This window comes from Geospiza fortis, unplaced genomic scaffold, assembly GCF_000277835.1.
Source record: "Geospiza fortis unplaced genomic scaffold, GeoFor_1.0 scaffold237, whole genome shotgun sequence".
Taxonomy (NCBI): domain Eukaryota; kingdom Metazoa; phylum Chordata; class Aves; order Passeriformes; family Thraupidae; genus Geospiza; species Geospiza fortis.
The window spans coordinates 6229509-6250679 of NW_005054319.1; the positions used below are offsets into that span (position 1 = coordinate 6229509).

The 21171-nt window shown below is 36.8% G+C and overlaps 1 protein-coding gene across 1 annotated transcript in view; it reads left to right on the plus strand.

The window, feature by feature from the left end:
* Positions 1 to 21171, plus strand: part of SNX29 (sorting nexin 29) — a 95637-nt gene that overhangs the window by 59031 nt on the left and 15435 nt on the right. Inside the window, exon 20 of the mRNA XM_005420416.2 lies at positions 7355 to 7494. Within this exon, the coding sequence (XP_005420473.2) occupies positions 7355 to 7494 (140 nt within the window). The remainder of the gene's footprint in view (positions 1 to 7354; positions 7495 to 21171) is intronic.

Below are 21171 nucleotides of genomic sequence, written 5' to 3' on the forward strand. Positions count from 1 at the left end.
ATGCTTGCCATTGTGTGGCATGAAATGTCTGGGTTACCTGAAACTCGGCATGAAGGTTAAATTGAGCAGAGTGCAGAGCAGCACATTTCATTTTCAGGGCTTTAATTTAAAAGGTAAACAGTTCTCCAGCTTGTGCTTCTCCATCTCCATCAGAATGTCTCACTGAATTAATCTGTTCATTTGGTGCTCAAGGGCACCATTTCAATGAAATAGTGAATTGAGTCATTTTCTTTTCAAGTTAGAAAAATTTCCTGCTAATTGCTGTTGAAGTTTAGGAAGAAGGGATGCAGACTATTTAGGGTCTACAAAACAAAACTTTGCCTGTCAAGAGATGTTTTTATTCTTGCTGTCTTGTAATGCTATAATCAAGAGAAGCAATTTATTCTAACAAATTATTGAATATAGAGCCCATAGAAACAGTTCAGATGGTGTTGCTTTGCATCATGACATTATGGGGAAAAAAAGGAAAGTAATTTACATGCTGCTTGGACAACTGCTAGATAAAAATATGGCAGTTTTATAACAACTCATGCGTCATTTAGATATTCTAGTAGCCTCCTGGTATAAAATGAAAATATAAAAATAAATTTTCTATATTTATTTCTTATTGTGGTGGTGATGCTAAATTACCAAGTTACTTGGATTAATAAACTTCCTTTCAGAGAAATCTTAACAGGGACACCTAATTACAAAACTAAAAGTAATACTTTCTTTTTTTGAATTAGAAATTTTACCCACATTTTTCCCTTTCCTTACATATCAATGTGCTTGATTTCACCTCTCTTCTCTGTCCCAAAATGTATTGTTTTATAAATATTGGAAAATTTTAATCTTAGTTGCTATACAGCTTTTTGGGTAGTTGCTAGTACTAAAGATATTTTGTGTTAGTTTTTAAAAAAGAAAACGAAATATTAAATACTTCAGATCATATGAAATGCTGTAGGCGCTTCCTGCATGAAAAATTTGGGTTTTTTTATTGTGTCATGTAAAATATCTTGGCATGAAGGCACAACAAATGATGGGCACTTAATATTCCTTATTAATTCAACTTATATTTTAGAAAACAGAATCATCCCATCAGAATGTATCTGAATAAAATTTTTGTTAAAGAACAGTCTATAATTTTACATGAGAGTTAAGTTTTTGTTGCTTTATTGATTTTTTTTTAACAATTTATTGATTTTTTCATCACTGTAAGCTTACTGTATATAGAAGCTAGTACATTGTAAGCAGTGTATGTACCATGTTTCTAAAGGATTTTGAGGTGGGTTATTTTGTTGTTATTTTAAATTCAGAGTCTGTCTTTATTGGTCTTCAGGGCATTTTCAACCAGATTATAGAATGAAATTAGGAAAGAAAACTGCAGTGTTGGAGAGAAGCACTGAACTGAGACACATTTTAACTAATATTGTTGATAGTTATTACTGTAATGTAGGCTAGTGAAAAAATGGATCTCAATTTCATGAACTGTTGTGTTGTAGTTTGCAGAATCTCCTGAATAAAATTATAGGGTAGACTGCTAATACTTTATCTGAGGAGAAAAAGAAATAGTGTTTTCCTATTCAACAGCTGAGCAAGAGATGAGCCCTAGGGGTCTTGCTGCAGTTTTTTATTGATGCATTTTAATTAACAGTTGATTCCTGACCAGTTGACAAATTAACACATGGTTGGCATATGTCTTTAAATAACAAAATATTTAGATGACACTGGATTTTATTACCATAACATTACCAAGTTCTTTTCCTAACAGTGGCATTAACCACAACAGTAAAAAGAGATCAGTTTTCGATTTATTCTCAAGCGTTCTTTTTTCTGTTGGCATATTTACTGATTAAAATGTTGCTTTGAATAAATTGGTGCTTGACTGAGGGCATTGCAGGACTGTAGCTCACGCTCAGCATGTCTGCTGCTGGCTGGGTTTGCAGCAATGCCTTTTCCAAACTACTTTATCTAAAAGCACTTTTCTGGTACCGTTGAAATGAACCCAGAGCTGGAGATGGAAATGCATCAGCTATTTTAGTAGAGAAACACAGAGTAATAATTACAATTATGTACTAAATCTCTGTTTAAAGGAAAATAGATTTCTTTTGAAAACTGACAGTTCCTTGATTTCTTCTTTGTATCTCATCCTCTTAAATTGCTGTTTGTTCCACTGAACAGTAAATGGACAAAAAAATCTCACACTGGGATGGGGAAAATGACAATTTCATGTATTGTATCCCCTTGTTTTGTTGTTGTATAATGCTGGCCTGGTTCTGCCATACAGAATCTGGCAGCACAAGTAAGATGGAAATTTTAAGTTTATGTAGTTTCAATAATTTTGAGATGATTTTTGTGTAATATTGTGGCATCTGGTATGTTTAGGATTGGAAACTGTGCCTTCCTAAAAGTTTTATGATGCAATAGTTACTTAAGGACAGATGCACTGAAATTTTATTTTACTGTGATCTGTGTAAAGGTGTCAGTCTGTAAAGTGAATATTTGCTATGTAACTTTTAATTACAAACTAGTGAGAATGACTCAGCAATTGAATATTTAATTAGCTCCCATCTCAGCTTCTGATTGCCAGCTTCATTTGAAGTTAGCATTTGGTGCCTCATAAATAGATAGAAACAGATATGATAATTTTGCTAAGACTGGTTGGCTAAGGTGGTGGAAAAGATGAGGCTACATTAGAATAACCTGAGTTTATTTCTGCATTTGCAGGTTCAACTTTGAATAGCATTATTGCCAGCTGAATTTAGGATGGGATGCATTGTGTGGTATCAGAGGCTGATTAAAGTCCTAGAGCCATAGTTCCTTTTATTTCATATTTCCTTTTATTTTAATTGAGTTGGGTGGAGCCCTCAGCTGTTTTGTTGTTTGGTTTTGTTTGGGTTATCTTTTCCCCTGTGCTACCAGCAGGAGGTTGGTTAAATGCTAAGTGATGGTTACAACCTCAGGAGCAGTGAGTTTGATGTTGATTGCAGCAGCACCAAGCCCAGAATCTAAAAGTGTTTTATCTGTCCCTAAATCATGGCAGGTAACCATGGCAATCATAGCATTTCCAAAAGCTCCTGGAAAATATTTGAAACATCTTAAGTGAGCTGTCCCATTAATAATGAAGAATATCAATGTTTCACCATCTGTTCCATACTAGCAGTGTGTATAAAAGACCAGCAGTTGTGTGAAACAATTTAAACTGCAAGTGGGAATGAACTTGGCTTGTAATGAAAAACTGCAAAAGAACATGATATAAAATATGGTGCATCAAGACTCTACTTCTTGGTTTTACACCTTAACATCATCTTCTAATATATGTTGAGAGTCTATAACTTTTCCATTATCTATTATAATATTTAGATATTTGTAATTTGATACTAGAATTTTGCTATGGGCAGAAGAGATGTGGCAAATTATCAGTCAAAAAGAAGCTCATACAACATTTTGGGAGACATGATTTGCAGATTAAAAATATTTTACTAGATGTGTTTTGATGCTTCTGTAATCTGAAGGAGTTTTTTGCTTGTTAGCTGAAATTTTGTGGTCTCTTAATCAAAACTATGTGCTCTTGAACTGTAGGCTAGTAAATTAATTTCACTGTAGTTAGTGCAGAAACAGTAGCACCTTTATTTTTTAGAAAATATGCCTAAAAAACTTCAGTGAAAAGGTGGGTCTTTATTTAAGTACTGCTGCTTTATCTTTCTGTGTATGTATTTGTTTCCCTAAAAATGAAACGATGAAATCTAACCTTTAATAATGTGAAAATGCGAAGGTTTCTTGCAAGTATATTGATGATTTTAACAAAATTACTTTGTCCTCAAAGTACATTTCACATCAAGTGTAGGTAAATGTGTATATTGAACCTTAGGGGAAGATCTTTGCTGTTTTCTGTGTGAGTACATATGCAAATGTAGGCTTGTATCAACTCATACAATCACCAAAGACATGTACTAAAAGTAGGAGGTGGGTGTCACTGATACAAACCCACAGCAAAAAATTTCCCTGTATTTTTTGCTTGTAAATAAAAGTAGGTGTTTGTTTACGAGTTGGAATGTAAAGTACTACCTAGATTTCTACTGGGGATAATTGGGCCCAATGAAAAGAAGGTGATAGGTACCTTTTTATAATTTAAGACTGAAAAAATTGACCAGGCTTTGATCCAGTTGTGTTTTTCTGTTACCAGTTGTTCTGTTTACTATATTGTGACAAAAACTCTTTATTACTGCAACAGCTTGGCAGTAACAGCTCTGTGCTAAAATCATTGCTCTGAGTAGCCAACCTGCTGTTGCAAAATGCACGTTTAATGATAAAGTGCAGACCTGGAGCTGAATCATTTTGACCTTGCTTTACATTGCTTCTGGTGAGGACAACAAGCCTTGGTACATGGTACAGAATTTCATGGTGGATTGCTTGTTGTTTGTTTTACAGATCAAGTTCATATCAGAGTAAAAGAACATTTTTAACTGTTTTTAGGCTGGGTTTTTATTTCTGGGACGTTCTACCTTTTTTCTTTTTTGGACAAATGGCAGAGAAATAGCCATGTTATGAGCATTAATTTGTTCAACTGTAAACAGCAAAAAGTGCCTTCCCTAAGCATGTTCTGGCAGTCTTAATTAGAAAAGTCCTTTGTTTTCTGTAGTCAAGGAGACTCTTTAGAGTAACATAAGGGATGGAAAGTACCTACATTCAGCATTTGGCTTCTGTGTATATAACAAAGTCCTTCCTGTGAAAGATGTTTTTTATTAAACACATTTGCAATACAGAAGTAATACTAAAGGAATGCAACTTCTGCTTAAGAGAAAACTGAAACATAATTGAAATAATTTCAGAATTGAAAATACTGTTGTTGAGGATTTGTGACCAAAAAAACTTCAGAACTGAAAAAGCTGCTGAATGTGGTATTTAACAATGGAGGTTTTATTGTGAAAACATAACTGACAGCAGCTATGGAATAGAATGAACAAGTGCAGTGAGGGTGAGGCAGCTCTGGGAGGGCTCTGAGCTGGGAGTGGCTCCTGGAGCAAAGCAGGATTGTCCTGCCCTTGGCACAGCCTGGCAGCCCCTGGGGCAGGAGCACTCCAACTGAAAGGGGCTCGGGTCAAATGTCCCCTCTGCTCATGTGGTTAAAGCTTCCAGAACCATCTTCCACAGACCTTGTCTTCTTCCCAGACATCTCCCATGAGTGCTTGTCTTGTCTTCATGCCTATGCAGTTGGTGGCAGCAAAGTGTCCCTCCAGTGGGGTGGTGTGGGGCTTTAAATCCTTAGAGAGGAGACAGGGGAACACAAGAGTTCCTTGAGCCTCGCCGAAGAATCCAGTGGGAACAAAAATCTCAGTGAAAAGAAAAAAATAGTAACATAGGTGCTATTCAATGCTAATTGTTTAATTAGCACTGAAGAGCATGTTTATTTATTATTATAGTTCCATTTTATGGTAATATTATTTGTCGTCATGAATTAAAATGTCTGCTTTAATGTTCCTAACAGCTTGTAGAGGCTTCAGTTGCACACATTTGTCCTCCTGCAGCAGGGCAGGGAGCAGGCTCTGCTCTGTCCCAGCAGCAGCTGCTCTGGGAGCTGGGCAGGTGACCCTGCAGAGGGGCCTGGGGGGAGTTCCTACACCACAGCTTTGTTGGTTTAATAAAGGATGAGTTTCAAATCACTTGCAACATAACTGGTGTGTATGTTGCTGAAAAAATATGTGACTGATAAAAAATGAAATAGCAACGTATATAATATATAGGTTTTTAAAAATTTTCACTTAGATCTCAATTGAATTAATTTATCTGATTAATGAATACGTTAATTAGTTTTTCATTACATTACTACATTGAATGAAATGTATTAATGTAGAACTGGAATGTTAAAACAGGACTAGGCATCGGTGTAAGTTCATATGTACAAAACAAAAAAAAAATTAATCTATTTATATTTTGAATTTTCATTAATTTAATTAAACAGTGTAAGCACTGCTTAAGTTTTTGAAGTCTGTAAGTATGGATGTGTTCAGCAATTTCTTACATCTTACTCTGTTATGTCCCTAAATTTATGTCTGATTTGTTATTTCTAAAAATAAACCTGTTCCTGGTAACTTCTAATGAGGGAGAGGAACAGAACGTCAGTGAAGGTTCTAGGAATGCTACAGCAAATTCCTCCTGAACTTGAAGGAGAATCCCTGCTTTGATAGTGTTGTTCTGTTCTATCTAGGGAAGCAATAACCTTCAGATTTGCATCCCCTGTATGGCAGCATGGGCTGAACCTTTTCCATACAATGAATTTATTCAGTGTTGTCAAATATATTTATGGTGTTTTGTTGGTGGCTTGGTTTTTTTCCCCCCAAGAAACAAGAATTAATTTCAATGCCTTTTCTTACAGACATAAACAATACAGGTTGGATAGACACACCTTTTAGATAATGGTTGTTTTTGTGAGCTGCAGCTGCCTAATAATAGATTTGGCTTTGTGCCTGAAGAACATCCTGTGCCATTTAACCCAGGTGAGCTGTGCCAGCCTGCCCGAGACAGAGCATGAAGCATCCAGCACCTGATGGCACTGTGAACCTGGGAGAGCTCCCTGTTCCTGGGAAATGTGGCACCTTTAGATTATAGTCCATGTCATTGGCATCCCTCACAGGGAAAAGGTTTCAGTGACATGGAAGTTATGGGATGCCTGGCATCTTGCTGGTTGTCATAAACTTTTCACTTCTAGGTCCATCAGCAGAACGTGGAGTCTATAGAACTATTCTATTTATTTGGGCCAACATAGTATAAAATCCTGGATCTAAATGCTACAGAAACCTCCGTAAAACTTCAGTAACATTTTAATGAGAGTTGTGCTATAATATTGAAAAAATATACAATATGAAGATATCATCACAAAATAATAATTTAATAACATAAAAATGCTGGACAAATACTTGTCCATTCTGGAGTTTGTGAACCCAACATCTGAAAAGTGTGAATTTGGGTGACATTGTGGGAGTAAGTCAGCATTTCCTCCTGCAAAGACTGGTGATTCTGGATCTCAAAAACATTGCATAAATTTTTATGCCACAGCCTCTGTGCTGCTGTTCTGCTCTGCCTCTCTAAGATTGCCGTGGTTTATGGTCCAGAGAAGACCGATTCTGCCAGGGACAGGATCTGACATCCTGTCAGTGGATGTTTTTGTGAAACAGGTTTTATTAGGATTCATGATTTCCTTTATCTCTAAGGACAGAGTCAAGGGGGTTTTGCATGTTGCCAACATATTTATATAGCCATAATAACAGAGATCTTCAAAATAAAGATTTTTATGCTTATCAGGACTGTTTAGTTACATGATGAAGCTGAGAAACATGTTCTTTGTGCCATTTATATTTTTCCTCTCTATTTTTAGGATGCAAAGTTTGTGGAAGAGCGACGCAAGCAGCTACAAAATTACCTAAGGAATGTAATGAACAAAATTATTCAAACTGTGCCAGAATTCACAGCCAATCCCAAAAAAGAGACACTTATTCAGCTGATGCCCTTTTTTCTGTAAGTATCTGTCAAGTACTCAAGAAAATATTAAGGTTTTTTCATCACAGATTAATTTAAAATGTAATACCAGCATCTCCAAAATCTTTAAATCAGTGCTTTTTAAAAAATAGAAGGCTCCTGTTCAGATTGCAGGTGCTTTTGTTGTATTAAAGAAATATATGAGAAACAGTATTTTTTTGTTTATTTAAATGGGGAATTTGAATGAAAATCACAGTGTGAAGCTTTCAGAAATATCTAAGTGACTTTAAAATGTGCATCCATACATGCTCTTTGAACTTTAGGTATTTTCAATTTATTTTATTTGGCCTTCCTTAGTTCTGTTTTCTTTTTTTCTTTTGTGGGGTTTCTATTATTTTTTAATCTTTGTTTTGGATGGGGGTAGAGCACTATCAGGGTCCTTACTAACCAAATAAAAAAGTCAAGCTGTTGAGCTCTTTTTAGCTGAATTTTGCAGTCTGCTGATGCATGTTTTGATTTTATTAATGTTAAAGTTGAATATGTCCAGAAATAACAGTTGTCTGTTAAGAATCTCAAACCCTTTGATATACCATCACAGAAGGGGTATAATCTGGTAAAACTGTCCCTTTTCCCTTTAAACTTACTTCTTCATGTATTTGTAAATATTTAAAACTATTTAGGGAAAAATTCTGATGAAAATTTGTTTTTGAAAGTCATGTTCTTTCATTAGTAATTTTTCAGTGTAATAGTTTGTCAGTCCTACACCTGTACAAATTATGTATAGGTTGAACACTCATTTACAAAAGTCCTTGTGTGAAATTTGCTGTCCAGGAGCCTCTGCACAGGGATTGTGCATCCATGCCTGTGGATTCATTTGCAGTTTCAAGACCAATTTCAAATGATTATGTTTCATCACAGCACACATATTTAGTTGTATTATTGCCTGGTCTTTTGCAGAGTGTGTCAGATTTTCAAGTTGAAATTGCATTTCAAGAAAGCTCTATTTATTAGAAAATGTAATAGATGAGTGGAAGAATGCCAAGATACATCTTGTGGCATTCATGAGTTTCCAATTTTTCTGTGGATTTGAAATCAATTTGATGAGACATCTTGCTGATGATGTTATAAATGGTGAAGTGATGTTTGTGGGGAAAACTTCTTAAGAGACTTGCCTTTTGCTCCCTAAGAACTTATTGTCTAGAATTTGACTAAGAGCTGAGAAATGGAGAGATGGAAATGGTTTAAAGTTCCAGTTGAGGTGCCCATGTGCAGCTTTTTTTTTGAGCAATTTAAAATAAGTTATCTCTTATGTTGTACTTAGTTTTGCTTTTTAAAGAAGAGGGGGGCAAATACCAAATACATTTGCAATTTTGAAGTATAATTTTAAATGCCATTATACTCCTTCTTTTGTGGGTTTTTAAAAATCGTAATACAATATTGTTACAGAAGTAATTTATTACACTATGTTTTGGTTCTGAGAAATGACATTTCCAGAATAGTATATTTATAATCTCCTGGCCACTTATGTCTGAAGCAGGAGGGGAGAAAAGTGTCCTCTTACTCCTCAGCCCTAAACAATTGCTTTCTGATATTTAGTCTTTTTTCTAAGTGTGGAAGTAGAATTTAGATCTCATGTTTCTGTTCATTAAAAGCAGTGCCAGATATGGGGACCTGCATGAGACCAGATTAAAATCACAATCCCTGTAATGGGTTCTGCCACTGCTGCACAAGTCTAAGTGAGCACCATTTCCCTGTTATAAAACCCTCCAATTCTATTTCTTCTAATAAATGTAATGTAGGGGGAGAGTCAATCAATTTCACAGAAAGAGCAAAGTTGTATTGAGAGCACATTTAAGTTCCAGTATTCTATGGGTACAATTTAGTTAGTGAAGCATTGTGTTACAAAATAATGCAGTTATCTCTAAGGAGAGAGATTTGCTGAAAGAAATTGGCCAACACCATTTATCACCCATTCCTAAACACCTCTGTGATGCACTGCACTGCTACTAACCTTGGTGTGGGTGTTCCACAGGTGGCAAAAAACCTTTATTTTTAGAGGTTTTTTTTTTAATTTGGCAATTTCATATTCTTGACACATTGCATGAGACAATGGACTGGAATGTTCTGTGATATCTGAACATTATGGCAGAGATTCTGTTCCTACATGTATCTGTGAATTATTTCCCGAGAACTTTTTCTTATATAACAAGTGTATCAGCATTCTCTCTTGGCTAGAGCAGATAGTTTTCTCAGGGAATACTAGTGGGATTCTGGAAGAATTCAGCTGTTGAGCAAAATAACTACATTCTTCATCTACAGCAGCAGACAAAATGGCTTTTTAATGCATTTTACTACTGAGATATCAGACTCTTCTGCTACAGCAGCAGCATTAAATTAATAAAAAGAACCCATCTAAAATGTGCTCCTTCTATCAGTGTCTGAAAGTGCCATCATTTCTAGGCTATTTGAACTCTCCATGGCCTTTATTATCTGAGAGTCATGACCTGGCACTTCTGGGACTTTAAAAAGCATCTGAAAGAAAATGCATTTCAGTTCCACTTCAGATTGCCAACTTCTCCAGTATTATCTTTCCATAATGGATTTTGAGCTTCATCAACAGGAGATCTGAAATATCTTGGAGTCTGTGAATTGTTTATTACTTTAATCAGTTGTGACCTTTGTACTGTAATTGCAATCCTTCTTTTCTGTTAGGTTTAATAATATTTTACTATAAAACACTGTAAATACATACAGAAATTCTGATATATTTAATTTTTCCTCTGTAGCACAAACGTAGGTACAGTTAGTTGCATCTTTATCAGTGAAAGAGTAATTACAAAACATTAAGTTATTAGTCCTAGGACTGTGCTGTAGGCAGTAGTGGTACCTGAGTCTGGGGGAAAAAATTCCAGTCTTGATATGCATAAAAAATCTCCAGAGCATTAGATCTGTCTGTTAGGATGTAGGGGGATAGAATGTAAGAAAATAAAGACAGTGCAGAAGGTAATCTCACCCCTAAGGAGTTGTAGCTGTACTAATCACCAAAGATTAGGAACAGGCCTGCCCTTAACAGGCCACAGCTGTGTCCAGTGAGGATGAGTGCTGTAAAAGAGTGGGTGAGCTGGGTGAGGAGAAAGCTGGAGTTTGTTGGCTGTGCTGTGAAGGAGTCAGTGCTGTGAGGAGCTGCCCATGAGAAATCACCAAGAAGGTATGGGAGCTTTGCAATAAGATGATATTAGGAAGCAATGAAATGTAAAATAAAAAGAATTATTTGGTCTTATAGAGTTTCTTCTCACTGCAGAATTATGTGACCAGGCTTCAGTGTGCAAATTAAAAATCCCATTAAGGTTATGTCTGATTAGGCATCCCATGGATAGAAATTACAGGGTCAGTTTTAATTAATCACTTTTAAGACCTGATTGTGGTCTTAAAATATGATTATGGTGAGCATAATAATATCTCTAAGACTGAATCCACTGTTAGTGAATATTGCTTAAAATTTTTATTGTTTGTTCCTTTGGGAATTCCTCCCTTTCAAGTGCAGTGGTTCCATACAATCAGGCACACATCTGACAAGGAAGAACATTTACACTGATCTGTATGAAACAGCCTGGCACTCTTACAGAGGAAGGAATTTTTTTTATTTTGAAACTCAGCTAACAGTTTGCAGTACAATGATGTGATGAGTTTGCTACATTTCTACCCATCGTGGTATCAAATGCTCCTGGTGACTCGTGGAAGTGTCTCTTGTTCTGAATCCTTGTGCTCTGAACTGTCATTGATGTGTTTTTTCTTTTGTCAGTCTCTACCACTAATCTCAGTTTGTATATTTTTCGGTTTTGTTTCTGTGTTAGCTCAGTCACGGGATTGGTCAGAGAGTTTCCCTTAGAGTCCACTTTGATGTCTTAATATAAAAATAGATTCTGACTCTGCTAATTTGTCTGTTTACATGCTGAATAAAAAATTCTTTGCAGTAATAAAATTGATATCAAAAGATAAATTTTCAGTCCATGTGGAGCAGTACCTAAATCAAGAATTGGCACTGCTGAATTAGATTGCTACATCTGCTGGCTGGTGAAGGCCTTTCTGCTAATACTTACTAAATGAACATTTATTTGCACTTATTGGTTCACTATGGATAAACAAAGCTGGTTATAACAAGCGCAGTTGTGTTTTAATCCCATTTTTATCAATATGAAAAATTATCAAACACTCTTAGCTCTCTGTAAATATATATAAAACCAGGAGGGATCTTTGGCAACCAGAATCACATTTCTTTGGACTGTATTATTGAGTCTTTCAATATAAATCTTTATATTGATTATATGTTTCAAGTCTGTAAGAAGCTAAAAGCTTTAAAAAGTTGGGAAAAAGAATTCTGAAGTTCTGTGATGGTCCAATTTTCTATCTCTCTGGTTTCTGTATCAATTGTCCTAATTTTGTAAAAGAGATTTTCTTTCCAATGTCCTCATAATGGGCACAAACTGAAATGCAGGGAAAGTAATAAAACCCCTTTTTCCCCACTGTGAGGGAGATGGAACCCTCCAGCAGTTTGTCCAGACCTTGCTGACACTCCATGCTTGGATTTGGCAGGACCCAGCCCTGGACAGCCCTGTGGGGATTGGCTCAGTGACCCCCATGGGTGCCTTCCAACCTCAAATCTTCTGTAAATCTGGAATATAATCTTAACTTGAGCTGTGTTTTACATCCACCCTGCACAAAGACGTGTTGGCTAAATTACAGCTGCTCACACAACGTTTGTTACCTGTGAGCAAAGTCTGAACATGGGAAGCTCCTACAACAGACTCCACTTGGTAGCTGTGCAGAGCTCTTCAGTGGGAACAATCCCACTCTGCTGGTTCTTTTGCATTGGCAGTGCAAATGTTTGGATAAAAATGCATGCAAGAACGGTATAAACACAATTTGGTGAATGTTTTCAGGGATTGCTGTGCTAAGTACTTTTTTATCTCATATTGTAGGCCACAGGTACATGCTACAGTGGTTTCTAAATAACAATTTTATGTTCTGCTGAGCTGCAAAGCTGGACATTTATTCCCTTGTGGGAGCTAACCAAACAGATGCTTTAACAAAAGCAGGGAATCTGCTCAGTAAATCATCAGCAGGTTCTGTTGTCTGCAGGATGTATTTGAACACCAAAGGAGTCATCAGTTCTTTGTGGTGATTAGAGGATTGTAATTTTCAAAAAATATGTTGTCTCCATTTCCCCTGGGTGACAGTACTAGGAGCACATTTGTGTAGCAGAAGTTGTGTTCTTAGGTGTTTTGTATCAGTTGTCTTTGAGTCACCAAGTTAAATGGTAGTGAAAAAAATACTATTTCTACCTCTTTCTCATTTGGTAAAATGCTTCCACTCTCTTAGAAGGTAAAGTTATGAGAAATGTGATGGAGAGGGACTGATAGGCAAATTTCATTGCCAGCCAATCAGCAACTCAAACAAGAATGTCATCCTGGGACTACTCCTCTCAGATTTATTTAGCACTAAACAGTGTTAAAAGGCAAGTATCTGCTTTTGGTCTTGCAGACAATGAAGTTAAAATATTGTAGAAGAATAGATGTTTGTTCTGAAAGAATTGAAGAATTTTGGTTTGGTTTGGATTTGGCAGTTTTCTCATCTCTGTTTCAGTTGCACCTGTCAGTGTGTCATTGAGAACATTTAAATGTATATATTAGAGGTATTATGAGAGATAAAAAGAACATTAACTTCTCTACAATACCATTGAAAGTATTAAAATGTTGCTGCCAAGTAGAAATGAAATGAATCTTCTAGGAAAGTTACTGTGAGGCCTCTGTGAATGTTGTATTTCTGGGGTTATTTTAAAGAAATTGACAATTGACCCTTTCAAAGTTAGGTTTGAGATGTTTAGAGGGATAAAAGCATTTGCTCAGACTCAAAGTTAACTACAGATTAGTGTAGCAATTATATTTCATTCAATAACTTCATCCCCACAAGGGATAGGTCATGTACAGCAGATGTGGCACAGTTTTAGTGTAAAGAATGAACCTAAGCTTTTTCACAGAAAGATGAATATTAGTTAAAACAGGATTTTTGAATACACAGACATGAATATATTTGCATATGAAGATAGAGGTGTCACTGTTGTGCTGTTATTGCATCCTCAGATAAACAATATGATGAAAAGCAAACAAGCAATCCCTGAAATGTTGTAAAACAATATTGAAGCAAAGTAAGGAAGTTTTAAATACAATTTTGAATTGGTTGATTTCTCAAAAACTGAGTTGGTGATGGCATGACACTTCTTAAACAGAACAAGAGGACACAGTCTCAAGCTATGTCAGGGAAGGCATAGGCTGGATATTAAGAAAAAAAATTTCACCAAAAGAATTATAAAGTACTGGAATGCTCTTCCCAGGGAGGTGGTAGAATCACCATCCCTGGATGTGTTTAAAAAAGGACTGGACATAGCACTTGATGCTATAGTCTAGTTGAGGTCTGAGGGCATAGGTTGGACTCTGATCTTAGTGGTCTCTTCCAACTTCATTATTGTGTGATTCTGTATTCTATAAACTATCAGGGTGCACATCTGTGCCTTTACTGGAATGACTGGCAGCACTCAGCTGAAGCATCCTGCAGTGCTGGGCCAGGTTGGTGCTGGGTTGCAGCCTGTGCCGCCACCTGGGCACTGCCTGGCTCCAGTGCCCCCTCAGCACACCCCAGCTGTGCTGTGAAACAGGAATCACCTCTCTGATAGAATACAGGAGGCACTCTGGAATAAAATTTACATGAACAAACTGGAAATAGCATTTGCTGAAATATGGGACTTTTAATTAGTAAAGCACCTTCTAATGCCTGAAACATGCTAATGAAACTAATTTATTGCTATGTTAATTGATTGATCTAATGTAGAGACATTACACAATATTTATCTTTCAGTTGAACTGTGTTGCCAAGCACTGATGATTGTTGAAGTAAAAATATCTTAGATATCTAAAGTTTGATGATCATGTTCAGATAATGCAGGAAGTTTCAGTGCAAAAATGTGACATTTTTTTGTGGAATTTTTGTTGGTGGTAGAATTAAAATACTTGAATTTGAGTGGATTGTTTTTAACAAACATAGAGTTGTCTCACTGTTATTCTTGGGTTCTGCATTCCTCACTCTGTAACTGACAGTTTTGGTTTTAGTCTTTCATAACCTATGATGCTTGACATCAGACTTAAAAAAAGCATCATGCATGTTTTGATCTAAGTGAAATGTGAAGAAGTAGGGCAAAAATTGTTTGGTCAAAGTATATGAAAATTGAAACTTTCATCTCTTTACCTTCTGTAAGAATTGTCTTATGTTGTGTTCTGTGGTTTTGCACATATTGAAGATGTGTATTACATGGCTTTCTTCAAATGTCTTAAATTTTTCCTTTCCCTGCTCTGGGTAGTTGAGAGTGAAAAGAGGAAAGAAAAAAATACACGAGGAGGAATAGAAAGAGTGCTAAAGGGAGCAAGAAAATGCAGGAATAAAGAGACATGGGATGCGTGATGTTAAAAACAAGAGGGGTTGAATACAGTAAGTACCTGTGGATAAACACTGGTACTTCAGGATTACTAGAAGTATTTGGCTTTATACAGCTGGTTTTATGCAAACATATGAAGATGATATGATTGTAGGTTTTCATTTTACAATGGATCTATCTGGGCTTTGGCAGGTGATTTGTGAAATAATTAAAGCTTTGTATAGGACATGAAAAACTGACACACATTCCCATTGATTATTCAAGTCTGTCAGGGAGTATTTACTGCAACTCTGCTGCTACTTCGAACAGGGTAAAGAGCTGTCCTGCACCCTCTGATTTTGTTCTTACCAGTGGTTTGTCTTTTTGAATGGTTGGAAGAGGTTCTAAAATCTCTGACCTCAGCTAGGGAAAGGTGTAGTTATCATGTCAATACCATTAATAGCAGTCACAGTCTTCAGACTGTTGCTGCAGATGGAAATATGTTCCAAATACCCATCAGCACTTAAGATATTTGCTGACTTCAACTTGGTTCTGCTGTTGGTAGTTTTACAGAAGTTAGCAGTCAAGTAACTGCTCCCTGGAAGTTAAATGATATTTTTTGATCAGGAAGAATATTTTGCATAGTCCCTATTGATTTGCATGAGGCATATAGAATAACCAACAAGATATGCCTTTTGTATCAAAACATTGTAATCCTTTACATGTCAGATAAAAACTAAACAAAGTCAAAATTTGGAGTCAGAATATATGTTCTGATATTTTTAAAACTATTTTGTAGTTGCTGATTTTCTTCTCAATTGTTAAAGTAAAAAGGACTAGAAAATCTGGTTTTCTTAGTTCTTTATTTCTCTCAGCTGCATTTCTATAGGTTGTTTCTTTTCCAGCAGGTGGTCTTATTAAATTTGCCAGCAGTGCCCAATGCAAGTAAGCTTTATTCAGGTGAAAGAATCTGTTTGTCTCTTGAAGTTTTCTTCCTTTTGTTCCCAATTTCTTGCTCCCACTTGATTTTCTCAGTCTTGCACCACTGAGTCAGAAGTGTTTGAGTATTCAGAAGTACAATTGAAAGGACTTAGTCCTGCAGGGATGGGTAATAGTGAGAGTATTACAGAAACACATGCCTCTAAGCTCACCCTAATGAAACACCTCAGTGTTGCAGTGTTCCAGGACTGAGACACCTCAAGGGAAAGGTGTTTGTTATTTTTGTCTTGGTGTGATGCTCAGTAAAGCTGGGGTGCCCTTCAGCAGCTCCATAATGCTGAAGGGGTTTATATATTGTATTTATCGGGCCAGCACTGAGCCTTACCATAAAAAAAAAAAGAAAAAAGAATCAGTTCACTTTGAAATAGTGTGACTTACACCAATTACCATCTTAATAAAGACAGTGAGACTTGCTTTGCTGAGTTAATTGCTATGAATTGTTCAACAGGCCTCACAAATAGGTGTTTATGAGCATATTTCCATCAATTAGATTTTTATCATGCTTCTTTATATTCAGAGTGACCTTTACAGTGCTTATGAGAGGAGTAATTTAGTGCATACTGTACAAGGATTGAATACTCTCCAGTCACCACTGGAAACATTTGAGGGCTTGTCATCTTTACAATCACCTTGGAATAAACTTTTGTTTAATGCTGCCTGAGAAAATAAGAATCATGTTTAAAATTACTGAAACAAATGACAGAGGCTATGCTATGGTATTTCTTTTGCATGTGTAGGAATGTACAGGAAATGCTCTCCATTGCATTGGTTGAAAAAATGGGACAAAAATAGAAAGCAAATAGATTGACAGCAACCACTTATAAAGCACCTTGTGTGTTGCTAACTGGTGAATATTGGTTTCCTTTATAATCACACAATTTATAAAGCTCTGGAATAAACAGAGTATGTTGAAAATAGCCATGGTCAATGCAAGAGCAAACTTCAGTGCTGTACGAAAGGAGCTTTGAACTATGATGTGCATTTTGTGATGTTCAATTCCCATCTGTCTCTTGCAAGGAACTGGCTGGATCAGGATGTTTAGGATTTTTTTTTTTCATTGGGCCCCATGATTTCTATCATAACTTTCTATCCTTTTTGTCCTGAGTTAACAACAGGCTTTGTAATGAAGGATCATTCTGAGGGATGAGTTGTGATTCTCAGCAGCACATCCTTCTTCCTTGCTCCTTTGCTGCTTGCCAACAAACTCAGCAAGTCCTTAGTAAGAGACAGTGTTTCTAAACTCTGGGGTTTGTGAACTTGTGGCAATGCAAGAAGATAGTAAGATTTTTCTGATAAAAGAACACAGAGCCAGTTAAGTTTTGTGTCATTACAGCAGTGATCCTGTTTCCTTGGTTACAAGTCACATGCACTCCCTTGTTAAAAAGTGAATTCTTTATACGTTCAAGCATTTCTGCACTGAGCAGGTGTTTCTGAAATTGGTAGCAAAAAATGGGCTCTGGAGCCAGGAAAGAAAGTTTCACTTTGGAGGTTGGGCACACCATTCCTGTCAGCATATTTACTGCACACTCGTGTCTGGCAGGGAGTTGCCAAGGTGGATTTGGTGAGCTAAATCAGAAACTGTTTCTAATTTTAAACACACAGAAAAATCCTGCTCCTATTTTGTCCATACCTAACTCATAAACAATGGATCCAATATTTTTTAAAGCTCCTTATGCCATTTTTGGATCTGGAACAAATTTTGCATCTGGGCTATGGAAAGTGGAATGCTGGAAATGCTAACGTAGTTAAGTGTGCAGGAGTTCAAAGTCCTGTCCTCATTCTTGATAGCATGAAAGCACTTTACTGTGGGATAAGGTATGGAACAACCAGCGTACCTTTTTTTTTGCTTTCAGCTTTGTTTACAGCCATCTTTAGACCTTTTCTTTTGTAGTGTGGTGTGGTTGTCCTAAGTGAGTAAAAGAATAAAGACGTTCTTGTCAGATGAGCCATATGACAGCTGCACCTGACATTCAAATATAGAATTGTTGCACCTTTCTTGTAAGCACTGTGGTTTCTACCAATATTCTCACTTTATTCCCTTCTGATTATCAACACTGGTTAATATATTGAATTAATGACATACAGGAATAGAATTTAACCCAAGAAAATGTCATTATCATAACATGTTAAAGGGCATAGCACAGTGTCAAGATGTTAGTTTAAATTAATTTAACAGCAGTGCATAAAACAGGAAAAGCCAGACTGCAGCAGTGCAGTTGCTCACCAGAGTAATTCTTTTAACTGGAGTGACTTGATCAGTAGGAACTTTCAAATGAGGTTTTCAGCCTGGAGGAGTACTGAAAATAACTGGAATTTTTCACAAAATATGTTTGGGAAGGTAGAGCAATAGAATAAAAATTTGTCAAATACTGAGTAGGATTTGCTCAGGATTTACTGGGCTTGGGCAGTGTCACACTGTGATTGAGGTCTGGGTGGCTGAAAAGCAGAGTGAGTCAACAGGGACTTGAGGCCTATATTGTAATAAAGGAAATGTGAAACAAGGGCAAACTGAAACATGAGCAGGTGAATTGATTGGAAAGAGATGACTTGATGTTGTTAATGCAGGAGGGAATTGGTTTCCATGGGGAGCTGTGAGAATGATGATTTCTGGACAACAGAGATTTGACTCACCAACATAGAATCAACTTAGCTCAGGAGTTTGTTGAGAGAATAATTGGGCATAAACAGGAGCAAACCATAGCTGGGTTTTAGTGGGTAACAGTCTCGTGGCTGTCAGTGTGAATTATTATAGAAAGAAAACTGGAAAAAGGAGGGAATAGAAGAAAAAATGAGTTGAATAAGAATAGAGGAATGCTGTAAAATGTAGTAGGAGCAAGAGACTGAGTGAGACAGTTTGGATTGATTGAAGAGAATGTATGTTAAAATGAGGTGAAAAAGGGAAAATGGTGGAAAAGAATGTAAAAAAGGAGAGCACTTAGACAGGATTTATTTTACTGCATTTTATGCACACATAGAAGAAGCCATTTCATTAGAAGGGTATTGGGGTTTTCTTTCATTTTTTGAAATAGCAATGGTATCTGAGCTAGCAACCAAAGGTGTTCACCATAGGCACAGAATTTTTATTTAAACACTACTGTAGGAAGGTATTTTGTCTTCTGGAAACAAACCTTGAAAAAAATATACATGGGTGATTCTGGTACTTTAGAATATTCTTACAGTGTATAAAAGTGCAGCTCCATGCAGGATGTTGGGGTGGGAAGGTCTGGTGCAGTGAGCATTCTGCATTCAGTGCTGTTCTCTATGTGCTGGGACAAAACTGCCTCTCATCCTTTAATCCTCAGCTCTGTAAGCTTCCATTCTCTCAGCTTCATAGCCTGAATATATTCTCGTGAAGTGCCTTCAGCATAATTCAGGATGATTTTTTTTTTAAGTACTGGAAACTTGGAAAATGCACAGGATCTTCTGTCTTCAACTTCATTGTCTGCATACTTTAAGATACATTTTTGCTCATGTAAACATTTAGTAGATTCTGAGGTAATTTATATGTTGATCTCCTCCATTCAGCAGTATATGTACTCTACTCAACTTGAAACCCTAGAATCTGGATTTCCTCAGTAGGAAACAATTTCTTTGTGCAGTTCTCAAACTCTGCTACAACTGTTCATTGGTATCAGGACAGTGTTAGCAGATATATGAAATTATGAAATGTGCATGTGTGGGGCACACACGAATAGTCACAAAATCAAATCCAGGTGGGAATTTTAATAATACCTACAATGCAGATATTTGTGATATTTTCTGTATCAGTTTACTGTGCTCATTGTCCAGGGCTAAGGCATGAACTCTGTGGGAGGATGTAGGCAGGAGGTCCATGGGATATTTGTGATATTGTCTGTGTCAGGTTAGTGCATGAACTCTGTGGGAGGATGTAGGCAGGAGGTCCATGGGATATTTGTGATATTGTCTGTGTCAGGTTAGTGCATGAACTCTGTGGGAGGATGTAGGCAGGAGGTCCTTGTGCCTTGGGAGCCAACCTCAAGGGAACAGGGCCCCTCCTGGGCAGGGCTGTGCTTGGCTGGGAGCACATTGGCACCTTGGGCTTTGTGGTTTTGCCTTTTAGCTGTGGCTGCTGCTCAGTCTGTGCCAGACCAGCTCTGCCAGGCCTGCCCAGAGCCTCAGTCTGCCTGGCAGCCCCACTCCCCCGATTGTCTGTTCTGCAGCTCTGTGCTGGCTAAGAGAGCTCTTGGTGCTGTGTTTGTCTCCAAAAGCAATGCCACGGTGTTGTACCTAAATCTTGGATAAAACAAATGCGTGTTGTAGTTCTCATGCAAAATAATGAGTGAAGAGTTGCAAAGCATAACCATGAAAACAGTCAAACACAAACCAATGTCTGTAAACCTGCTCTCCATTACCCTCCTAGTCTGCACCTGATTACTGACAACTGTGGAACATTGACATCAAACTTTTCATGTTTGAAGGAGTTTGACATCTCTACAAGATTGATAAAAACTTTCCTGGTGAGCACTTAGAACATATTTCTACTTGAATAGCTAAGAAATATAACAGGGCATTTTGTTTCTTCTTCCCTTCAAATAACAGTAATTATTAAAGATTCAGATTTATTTTGTTCATTATCAGGTAGACATAATTTGTAAAGGAAGCTAGCTAGTGAAAGTAAGCTTTTACTATCTTTGCAATTGTCTAGTTATTTCCTTTTACTATGTAAACGAGTTTCTGGCATGATTGAGTCAGATTCTTGTTAAAAAATTGCTTCAATGATACACCGAATTTAATGAAAAAAAGTTTTATTTTCTATGTGCTATCCTTATTTTTCTAATAAATGGGGCTAGACATGTCTGGACAGTTTATTTCCCAGTTATCCTCTTTGTCTGTAACAATTTGCTCCATTATTCTGCTGGAATTGACTTTTTCAGAGCAGGAGAGCACAGAGGAGTTTGCAAGTTGGTCAATCAATAGCTGAGAATGTGCTAAAATGCTGGGAGTGGAAGCAAGTGCAGATGCCTCTGTGTTCTTGCTGTCCTTGCTGTATGACAGTGTCTACCTTCCAGCATGTGGGACCTCTCATACTTTGAACTACCAAAACTGTGTCTTTTTGTCCCTATTCAATCAAAGCCCCCAAAATCAATACAATGTTTTAAAATAGGCACTGAATTTGCAATATAAAAAGCCCACAAACATGTAACATTATGTTGCATTGTAATGCATATTTTGATGTGGCATCCAGGTCATCAAAGAGCACCAGATTGGCAAAAAAAAAAAAAAATCAAAGT